General features: G+C 38.2%; 1 protein-coding gene across 4 annotated transcripts in view; it reads left to right on the top strand.

Annotated features, from left to right (window-relative positions):
* The window catches only part of LOC117402639 (glutamate receptor ionotropic, kainate 2), a 211,012-nt gene extending 201,898 nt beyond the window's left edge, over positions 1 to 9,114 (top strand). For 3 of the 4 annotated variants that reach the window (XM_034003986.3, XM_059024630.1, XM_059024631.1), the window contains one exon: positions 8,936 to 9,114. In XM_034003986.3, the coding sequence (XP_033859877.1) occupies positions 8,936 to 9,100 (165 nt within the window). In that variant the 3' untranslated portion in view covers positions 9,101 to 9,114. Of the gene's footprint in view, positions 1 to 6,289; positions 6,427 to 8,935 lie in introns of all 4 variants that reach the window. The other variant, XR_009328750.1, reaches the window with a different exon arrangement.
* The last annotated feature ends 2,922 nt before the right edge of the window (positions 9,115 to 12,036 follow it).

Genomic DNA, 12,036 nt, shown 5'->3' with positions numbered 1-12,036 from the left:
CTGCCTTAGAGATGTGAAAGGTACACAGTTATTCTGCAGAAGACTAATGCACAAACAATCCCACTATCATATTAATCTTTCTACAGTAAAGAGCCATGGGTTTGGGGTCTTTTATTCCATTCAAAATGTCATTCTAAGCTGGAAAGTTAGGTGAAGACATAGTTTAATCAATTTTCTGCTCTGTTTTTTAAACTTCTTGGTATTTTACTGTAGAATGGGACATTATGATCTGTCTGCCACACAGATTTCATGTGATCATTTCCAATACACTTCCTTTTCAACTGATAATTTTAATAAAGCTTAACCTGCACTATATTTCATATTAAAATTGAAAAAAAAAAACAGTTAGTATCCCAGTGATAGCGGAATCTCTTCCTAGCATTGTGTGTATCAAAATGTTCGACATGCTCTTACAATACATACAGAGGTGCAGTGACCATCCTGAACTGCATTACTGCAGTCTTCTAAAGCTGGACCATTTTATAACAGGCCTTGAACCTGAAAAATGTGTCCAAAACCACTAAAAGATAGTGCCCATCCGATAGATCATACTCACACATACTGCAGCATTGTAACAATATGCTCACTTGTTTGCTTCTCATTTATTAGAATTCTCTAAAACAAAGGGGGTTATTTTCACACTGTGTTGCTCAAAGTACCGACTTGAGAGATGTGGTATTAGGCAGCCCTTTGTAGTCTTTGTCATGCTTAATAGTAAATACCCAGTAATTTGCATTTTATAATTGCTTCCATTTGTATAAAAAAGCCAGTTGCTTATATAATGTGAAGAGCAATAAAGCTCAACATGCAGGCAATGTTCTTTTTATTTACTAATTCAAAAGATCAAATTATATGTTGGCAAAACTTACAATGTATTTAATGCAGATTCTTTACTCTTTTATCTTTCTTTTTATTTTCTTCTAATTTTTATTACCGGTGAATCCTATTTGACCACAACGTCAAATGCCTTGTTAACAATTTTAATAAAAGATGAAGTAAACTTCAACACATTAAATCCCAGGCGTGTTTATCATTCTGTATCAGTGTTGTTGGCAGATGTACAGTACAGTAGAATCGTGATGGTTGGTTGACATTTCCACACATTGTGTTGGCATCTGCTTGGCTTTAATCCATACATCATATTTACTACATACTACTATGCAGTGGTGTCTTGCATACTGGAAACTTACAAGACTGCAATATTTTGTATAAAAAATCCATGATGTGCCATTGTTACAAAACATGTATGTTGTACTGTATATGAGCCATTCCTTGCCAGATTTTTGAAAAAAAGTCTTTACTTGTTGGGATTTGGCTCTACAAATGTGCAGCAGTTGAGAAACCCCAAAAGACCATTTGTTTACTAAACTACAAATGTTTCCCTGACATTTTGGGCGATAGTCCCTCTCTATTTCCTGCTGGGTATACAGAGGTGGTTGAAATGAAACACTCATTTATAAAATACAAAATACTGCCCAACTTTCTCCAGGATACATTGGTTGTGCTTCCATGTGCAGAGATCAAAGTTTCATGTTGTTACTATGTCTGCTACAACTAAAACCTGCAGTTAAAGGTCCACAGTTTTTTTTAATGCTGACCTTTGTCTAAGCATTCCTCTGGTGATAAAAGATGTGATGCTGTGTGAGACAAATCACTGGAAAACACATTCAAGCGCTTTGCTGTTACAGTGATTCCTCTTCATCTGAATTTCCCTTAAAGATATTGTAGAATATTGGGGACAGTGATTTAGTGAAGGCCTAATATACCTGCAATTAACCAAATTTGTGAATGAATGATTCAGGTAGTAACAAGGAAGCACTGTATCATGTTTGGAAGAACTGATAAAGATGCATTGATGTTTACCTCATCCTGACTAATACCCAGGGGCTTTTTTGTGATCTGAGGATCCCTTTAAAATCACAATTTTAAAAACAGAAACTGATATCTGTTTAGTAGATCCTAATGATCCTAAGATGTAAAAAATACAATAACTACTCTTGAGAAGTCACATGATTAAAGTAATAATCAATGTATCAGTTATTTACATGTATCAACACAGTGCTGTGCTTTAAATACAACAATTATCTGACCCATAAGGACCAGCCCTTACTATTTCTGATGATACAGTACTTGCAGGATTTGTCATCTCCTGTTTAGACTTCCCCATAAACAATTTGAATGTGATGGACCTTTATAAAAGTAATACATAATAAATGAATGTCTTGGAAGAGCATTGGAAAGCACGGTAATTCATAGAGAAGTATTGCAACACATGGTAACTGCATAGTATATGCATTGAGTAAGCATGCTAAACTGCAAGATGACTGCAAATTTACCACGGCAATTTTTATAAGTTAGAGTTCAGTTAATATAAGTTAAATAGCTACAGTATGTATAGATTATTGCTTGGTGAACTTGAAATACTGGTAACCACAACACTAAACCCCATGCATCATTTACCCAAAGTACTGTAATCACCTGTCATCATTAAAAACTAACAATGTCATTCTTGGGAAGTGCACTGTATACATGTGTTATACATTGCTCATGATACAATCCATTTGATATGCTTTCAAAAGTTTTAGTCCTGATTAAGAATAATGACTATATTATTTCTCTCAAAGACTATTCGGAGTTCTGAAGATTTTCTAAACAAGGTGATCATATTAGATTACAGTGCTTGCTTTAAAGTGCAAATTATGATTAGAAATACACATTATTTTGTGAGTGGTCTCCACAACCTAAAAACTGCATGGTAATAACATAATTTGATTATGGCACACAATTTGTTCCAATTGTATTTCACGGGGCGTTTGTTGAGGCTGTAAGGATAGAATAGAGGAAGCAGAAACAAGCTTGTTAGTAGGACAGAGGCGGACAAAGAGAGCCCGCACTTAGAATAGAAGGCGAGCCGATGGCCCGGACTTAGAGGTGGGCTTGGAGGGGCCCGGACTTGAAGTTAGGATAGGAAGAGATCCCGGACCGATGAGCCGCCTTTACGTAGGACCGGGCTTGGTCGAAGGCTCAAGCCTCGAGGATCTGAAAACACATAAAAGGGCTCTGACTCAGCAGAGGCACCTCTCGGGGTGAAGGAGTCTGATGAACCTGCAACAAAGAGAGATGGGTTAGTCTGAGACTTGGCACTGAGAACGTAAAGCGGGCCATGTCCCTAGGGAAATAGAACAGAGCCTTGGGTGACGAGGTAAGATTACCTGGAAAAGACGGGAAAGGAAATGACATACAAGACAAACTGGAGCGGTTAAAATAGTGTTAGTGTGGTTTGGTTATGTGATTACCTGCTGCTCAGTGGAGAGGAAAAAACCCCTTCCTAGAAGGGGAAAACCTCTGGTGGCCCCGGCAGTCAGGTAGCCCCCACCCCGGGCATGCTAGCTAGTCTTTGATGGGCTATTACTATGTCAGTATGGGATGAACAGATGTAAATTGATTACTACAGAGGACCGGCACCCCATGTTTTGATTAGACGGAGATTAATGTTGGCTTTGAAAGTAGCTGCTCCGATCCAAACTGAATGGGGTGGGGGGGTATAAGGTTGGGGAAAAAGGCCGGTTTTGGAGAGGAGTGTGGTGAGAGCATCCTATGTGTTAGTTAATATGGGATCGATCAGCGGTTCGCTACTATCATGTCTGCATGGAATGGAAAAGGTGAACTCACATTCAGAGATTTGGGTTTCATAACTACAGTCATTCTCCTAATAGTGGAACTCCTTAACTCATAATCAAGACAGATTTCCAGTCTCGTACTACGTCTCTCACCATGTATTAAAGTTTGTAGTATTTGAAAGGATGAGCGGACATATGACTAGATTGCTGAGGAAGTCAAGCGGAAATGGCTGCCACAATCTGAGTATTGGAAGCAAGCTGGAGCGTTGGAAGGTTGGAGGAGGGCAGTTGCAGATTTAAAATGGTAAACTAAAGCAACTTTTGCGTGCTGCAACAGTAAGCAGATCTGAAAAGGGAGTCGAGATCTGCTGTAGTGAGGAGTGATTAAGAGTAGAGAGTGGGATCTGTGGAATACTACAGAGATCTAAGGAAGTAAATGATGGAGTGCTGTCAGTAGCGTGCAGTGGCCCAGCTGTAGAGCGCAGAGATCTGCTGAAGCAGTTATCTGTACTAGTGAATGGTGGACTGCCATCGGTAGTAATATTGGTCTTTGAGTGTTAAGGTGGTTAGATTGAGCCAAAGATGGGGCTGCCCTTGGGCAGAGATACAGAATGCATAGATCTGAGGCCGTTGTAGAACCTGAGATGATAAAGAATACATTGCTCTGAGGTTGCTGTGAAACCTATTGATTTGATCAGGAGCAGTCTATAAGTATATTGTCCAGTGCTGGGTAGGAGGGCGCCTTGACTGAAGCGTTGATAATCGTAGGACATGGTTTTCGTATCCAACATGTGTCTCACATCAAATGAAATCTTAACTTCTGAAGTAAATTGGTCCTGATTTGAAAATACATGACTTCCGCAATGAAAGAGGACCCACTAAAATATATAGAACTTAAGGTGTTATACTGCCATCTAGAGGTTATGATTAGAATAAAACCATTGACTTAGAAAGTGATGCAGCGTAGAATATTTGATTATTGTAATTAATAACTCTTGCAATAGGAATGTTTATACTAAATGCTCTGATGGTGTATCTGATTGTGTTTGGCAGAGGGAGGTAGAGTGGGCTGTAAATGCGCAGAGTCCGCAGGATTTAGCTCGCGGAGCGCTGAAAATGCAGTTAAGAGGACTGACTCAGGGAAGACCGATTGGCAAAATGGTTATCTGCTGCTGAGACAGTGGCGGTTTGAGCGGAGAATGATTATGGTACTCATAGAACATAATACCCCCGTATCTAAGAGAACTTGATAACGTAAAATAAATATTGATGCGGCTCCTGACAGCGGTGTGGAACTTGATGTTGCGTGTAACACTGATATCTTTACCGTTAATTATTTATTTGGTAAAAGACCTGAATGTTATTGTTTAAACTATGTTTCCAGTTGGTGGAAGCGGATATCTCCTATTATGTGCCCAATGATAGAGGCTGAATGAGAACCGGATGCCATTGCTGATGCTAAATTTTACTTGGCTATGCTTGATGGGAAACAGGCTTGTATCTAGGAGGTCCCCAGTTCAAATCCCAGCTCCGCCACTGACTCGTTGTGTGACCCTGAGCAAGTCACTTAAACTCCTTGTGCTCTGCTTTCGGGTGAGACATTGTTGTAAGTGACTCTGCAACTGATGCATAGTTCACACACCCTAGTCTCATATCTTGTAAAGCGCGTTGTGATGGTGGTCCACTATGGAAGGCGCTATATAAAAATAAAGATTATTATTATTATATAATTCTTAGCAGTGTGAGACGGACTGTTGGGATAGACAGCGAGATAGCCAGTCTTGATTGAACAGAAAGAATCCAGTTTTGAGCCCAGAAGACTGATAGCAGTTTCGGCCTGAGGTGCAGGACAACCTTGTGGATAGAAAGCCTGCAATGGGGCCAGAGCTTCAGCTTGCAGAATCTGGTGATTCATGAAACACCTGAATCCTAGAAATGAGGCGTCTGAAAAGGGTCGAGTCGGGAGGGGGACTGAGATGTAGTCTTCATAGAATAGTGAGAGCCTGTTCCAGTTTTGAATTAATAAATGCACCTTTGATGACCTTCCTGGCGCTTCCTAACTTGATGCTGTAGAAAAGGAGCGAGATGTGAAATGAAGGTTCTAGTCTGGGGGATGATGCGAATTGCGTAATTGAAATGGCCTAATAAGGATAGCAGGTCCCGTTTTCTTTTTAATAGAAATTAAGGATCCGAGGTTGCTGAGTGTAAGTTATAGCGAATGTCCGATACATTATAAAAACATCTTTAGTTCAGTAGCAGTGAAAACTGGAAGTGTACAGGACGGGAAAGTCCGGTACAAATAGCAATGTGAAGTCTGTTTCCGAAAATAAACTTGACAAAACAACGGCCATTTCTTTTAATACTTGCAAGCAATCTTAAATTGGAACTGTAAATGTTGTCTTTAAGAAAATAAATCAAAATGAGCTGGAAAATAGCTTTGTTCATATTGAGTGGCCAATCCTGAGTGGCCAATCCTTATAGAATAGCTTCTCCTGAGGCTGAGCCTGCTGGTGGTGAAGTTTTGATCTCTGTAATGCCGGGGCAGCAAGTCTGTTTGTGGTAGATTTAAATGGAGCTAAGGCAAGGCAATCACTGACAAGGGAAAGACAAAGTCTTGTCGGCAGAGCTTTGAAAGTTTAATGGAGGGACAGTTTTTTCTAATGATGCAGAGAAACTTGAGTAATGAAGCTGCGCGTTGAATGGTGCTGTTGCTGGGCTGGAGACTGGATGGTTGCAGGAAGGACTAACGCTGGAGCTCCTGCAGCAAAATAGAGAAGCTGAATGATGAGAAGAATCAGCAGAGCAGGTAGGAAAATGATTGATAATATATTGGCAGTGCTGTGCATAGACCTGCAGTGAAAGGAGCGAGGCAACGAAGTTTAAATATAGCGACATTAAATATAGCGACATTAAATATAGCGGCATCTGAGAGTTTGCTACAAAACGAAAACACTAGACTGGGGAAGTGCGTAAGATTGTGCTTTAAATAGAGTTAATAATGATAGACATTAATTAAGCAGCCCCAACGCCCGCCCCCTGAATCTCGCTAAAAATGCTAACATTCAGAATCTTCAATGCATCAACCTAAGGTCAACATTTGACTCCACTAGCTTCTAAAACCATTGCAAAGCAACACGTGCCTGCAGGAAAAATTGAAACAAATCTCAATATTAGTGCAACAGAATGTGAACCAGTTTAAAATATCTACCATGTTATTTAATAGTATGTTTTCAATGTCTCAGAAGCATTGTTTCCAAATTCCTGCAATGTATGCTTTGGGCAATCCGCACACTGTTCACTGTTCATGGACCTTTGTTTAGGATGCAGTACTTCGTGGTCAACCTCAATTTGAGAATGAACTTGCATCTTCCCTTGTATTCAAATGTATATAACCTAACCACTAAATATTTTGCTTGATGTTTAGAATAATTAAAAGAGAGAACTGACATCCTATTCCATTAACAAAACATTTTTGATGGCTATTTTCATATAAGATCTTTTGTTCTTTTTTCTTTTTTTTAAATTCACACATCTGAGATTACATCTTTCCCATGCTGCCGTATTTATAGGAGATGTATTTGTTCTGCTTCTAGGTCTAAGTTCTCGGATTGACAGTTCTTGCTGTACAGCAATCAGACACCCCAGGAAAGTGGCAAAAGGAGTCAAAAAACTGATTAGAAAGGAGGCTCAGGGCTGGGCCTTTCAAACACTGAGTGAACTTCAAAAAAGATTAAAAGAAGTTTGATTGATTTGTCATAGTGGATGGCAGAAAATTGACCCATGACATCTGCTATGAGCTGCAGGAGTACTGCTATTACTGGTTTTAAGCAGTTTTAACAAGTCGTCAAACACCATACAAGGCTGTGGGTAATGAAGTAGGATCTGAAATCTTTTTCACGAAGGATGTCCACTGATAAACCATTTAAGTTAGATAATAGAAAGGAGAAGCATTAAGAGCAGGTTATAAATTGGATATCTAGAAAGCTTTAGTGCAGTAAGAGATAGGCATCAGGATATGGAAAAAGATGCAGGAGCAAGGGAAAAAAGAGTGCAACCATTGACCTTTCCCGTGCAACACTCTGCTGTAAGATTTATATCAGTAAGAAATATCATATCAAACAAAGATGTCATGCCTTCACTGCATGGGGACAATGGTTTCACTCTCGTGTACCAGAAGTATTTAGTTAAAAGACATGTCTGAGAGCTCTGTTGAGGCCACAAGGGTGCTTTTAGCTTCTAAGGATGTAGACATTAGGGGATTTGGGTGACAACAATGGATGCAGTTTTTGTCAGCATAGATTTTTATTTAAAAAAAAAAAAAAAGCAATTACAATTCTAAAACTTATACAAAGAACACGAGACATCAGTCTGGCTGCCTAATTAAATTGTCTGAGTGGTTTAGTAGCTTTAGTGGATTTGTTTGCCATTTAGAAAAAAAATGCTAAGAATAAAAAAGCTTTTTACAGTTAAACTATAAAAATGTAAAGAAACATAGAAAAGTTGTATTTATTTGGAATGAGTGCAGTTTTATAATTATAACAATTATCACTTTTATTACTGCTTTTATTGATTTGATACCAAAAAAACCACAGTGGCAGTTGTTTTATTTTTTAAATAACTTTGAATTTGATATATATCATTTAGCAAATCTCCCCCGAAAAAATCACATAGGAAAACATTAGCTCAAAAGCAAAGTGTGTGGTGTCAGTGAGAGTAAGCTTTATCTTTAATGCAAGAGCATGGGGCTTGTTAGCCAATTAAACCCCTTTGGTCTAATCAAAAACCATTGAGCTTTAGAATCCTCAACTCATCAAGAAAACATTTAAAAACATTGTTAGTGTGTGGTGAACTTTAAAGGTGACAAAACAAACATGTTTAGCTGAACAATATCTTTAATACAGAGAACTAAAATTTAAAACAAATAAGTCCAACAAAATAATTAGGAATGCCATGATCCCTAAGAATAGCTGCATACATCTTAGCTGGGCATGGTTTTGGGCAGGATTTGCAAATGCCACTTTAGCTTTTAAGAAAAGGAAGAAGCAGCTTAATTAGGCATGCAGATACATGGGATTTGAGTCTGTGAAAATGTAATAAGCATCAATAAACAAGTCACACTGTGGAAAACTCGTTAGTTATTATGCATTGCATATTCACAAAGTAGTGTCACATTGGAAGTCTGTGAGCCTTCTCATGCCAGATTCCTATTTGCTTCTAGGCAAGGAACCAGTGCCAATGGGATCCAGCAATGGTTGACAGTGCAGCTACAGTTTGTTTTCAGGGGTTTCTTTTCAAACCTTTCTTTTCTTCCACAGAGGTCCTTCTGTAGCGCCATGGTGGATGAGCTCAGGGTGTCTCTGAAGTGTCAACGTCGTCTCAAACACAAGCCCCAGGCCCCTGTCATAGTAAAAACAGAAGAAATCATCAACATGCACACGTTTAACGACAGAAGATTGCCAGGCAAGGAGACCATGGCATAGAACTTGGGGGGGGGGGGGGGGGGGGGGGAAGCTGCCCTGATATCATCATTGTTCAAAACTATTTGCCAGAAAATGTTTCCTGTGGAAATATGCAACCTGAGCAAAACCAAGTGAGTTACCTCATGCATCTGAAAACTGGAAGACGACTGATCTGAAGGGGGGAGGAATCAAAGAAACGGGACCCCAATTCAAAATGAAACAAACAATCAACCTTAACAAGAAAACATTTGAGATGAACATAGGCATGTGGGTACACCATGTGTCTCTCGGGTTCAGCTGTCCTTCTTTTGAATGTTTCCATGTGAATCTGTTACTGGTGGTCTCATGTTCAACTGAAGTGTTTGTTCCCTGATCAGTTATCTTCAAGTGTTGTTCGATAAGCCAACATATTATGCATAATACACACTTTAACAGGGAAACCCCTTGCTGACAGACCGTGAAAGGGAATAAAGTTTAAAAGTACTTCACATGTGGAAACATATTTTCTATTGTTTGAAATCACAGATTAAGTTGGTAACACAGATACTTGCTTCGGTACCACAAAACAGCCAGTCCAAATGAGTCCGTCATACTGAATGGACAGCAGTAATAGACAATTTAAAATATTATTTTCCCCACATCTTAATGCAATTATAATCATACCTAAGGCAATAAAAAGTTATTTCAAACACTTTTGCTCATGTAGCTTGGACTATATAAAATATATTATTGCATCTTAAGAATAATAAAAACAAATCTAAATGATATCCTGTGTATAAGGTGCCGCTCACTCTAGTTTCTATTTCAGTTAGTTGCCAATCTTTCAGTTGCAATAGAAAGACAGACAGGCTGTTTTGTTGCCCAACAGGAGTCATTGAGTTTGACCCAGATAACTATTTGCCCAACTCCTGGCACATCCAATCTGAGTGATTTGACATCCTGACCTTTTAAAAGCCTGTGTAACTCTGGCTGAATGTGCACACAGGACTTGCTCACCTAAAATGATTCAACATCAGTTATAACTGGAGACTTGTATCTATTTATTGATCTAACTATTTATTTATGTGTTTATTTATTTATTTATTTTCTTGTTTGTTAATTTATTTATGTATTTTTTTTTGACTGCATCACACCTGTATACAATCGCCACCACATCCAACTAATTGCAAAATGTTTGTTTTTCTATCTCTCTCTCTCTTTTTTTTTTTTTTTTTCAAAATGTTCACATTTATTTGTGGAAATGCAAGATTTCTATCAAAATAGTTTTTGTATGAGAAAAATTTTGTAATAATTTTTATCAACAAAACTAAACATGGGCTCTACTGGTTCGTGGGTGTTCTTGTGGGGTGTGGTGTCAAGCATGCCTGGTAGTATTTATGCACCACCAGTGTTTGATGAAGCCTATTTTTTATCATCTAAAGGAATACTATTTAAAAAAAAATATTTTTAGGTAAAAAAGGGTCAGGTAAAATAGGGCCAGGTGCACTACCAACATTGCTTATCATTTTACACCCCTGGTTTCCAATAGACTGATAGTATAACGTGCTGAACACTTGTCTGTAAATGGTTATATATATATATATATATATATATATATATACACACACAAATAAATAAACACAAAAACTAATTTGACCACACCGTGAAAACAAATGCAGTGCACACAGTTTACTGATTGAAATTCATGCACAAATTTTAAGAACAATTTCATTAAAAAAACAAAAAAATCTAACACCATTTTTGGTTTGACTGACACTTTTTGATTCTGCAGGTGAGTTATTTAATTGAATGTTTTAAACTGTTGTTCTAATGATGTGGTGAGAATATGACATGCGGTTCTTCAAAAGGCAATAATGAGCTCAGAGACACCAAGTTACTGGTTTAAACCTTACATCATTTTTTGGTGTTTGGTAGAGTTGCTCTGTTGGTAGAGTTGCTCTGTTGCCCAAAACATTGCATGACCCAACATCAGAATACAATCTTCATGGAACTAAGAATTCCCAAACAACATGCTTACTGTGTGTAACATAAAAACACGAGTTACTTTAAAATAAATACAGTATGAATTCAAGATACATAGGCAAGTTTCATGCTTACACATCTTAACACCACATTTTAGTTGAGGCAATAGTCTGCACTGCTATTTTTACTCCTGCTGAATTGAGGGTTTTGTTGCACTAGCTTTTGGTGATATTATCTTTGCTGTGTCAACCTCTACCTAGATTTATTGAATGCTATTGGACCTTGTGCTCAGTGAGGCCTTGAAATGCTATAAGTATTAGTGTCATATCTCTCTCATGAAGTTTATAGAAATGTTTGAGCTTAAAGTCTTAGCTCCAACGTTGTAGTGATAACTGCACATACTGTATATTGTACATCATTCAATATAATGACTTCAGTACCAAATGCATTAGTAAATCAAAGGACAAATTATCTGTGATGGAGGAAGCTTAATTGCGGGAAATGTCGAATCACAGTTAGATCAAATACAGGCCACGCAATCACATAAGCAAAAACAAGGACATTGTACTGTCACAAACATCACTGGAATTGTACCCTTAAGTAATGATCTTGGAAAATTCTGCTGATGACAAACATCAAGCCTTTGAAAAGCATTTCAAAATTTGCAGAAAGCACAAGGCATAAACCAGTGTGGAGGAAGAACAGTGTAATATGAGCCCTGGCTATTTGAGACATCTGCTATCACATTTAAAGTGTCAGAGAACAGAAACTACAGATGGAAAGACAATGGTGGAAAATGGTATTCCTTCACTAGCATTTAATCTTTTTGACAGATACAATGGTAACTCTGAAGGGATAGACCTAACTGCTCATGTATATGAACATCACGGTGGTATTGTCTGCAGGTCCTAACACAGCTCAGTAGACATCTGCCTGAAACTAAAAGCTGACATATGGTACTTAGGGAGGGTACTCTGCTTGATGGTCTGTAATTA

This window comes from Acipenser ruthenus, chromosome 5, assembly GCF_902713425.1.
Source record: "Acipenser ruthenus chromosome 5, fAciRut3.2 maternal haplotype, whole genome shotgun sequence".
In the NCBI taxonomy this organism is placed as follows: Eukaryota; Metazoa; Chordata; class Actinopteri; order Acipenseriformes; family Acipenseridae; genus Acipenser; species Acipenser ruthenus.
This window is presented reverse-complemented; position numbering and strand designations above follow the sequence as displayed.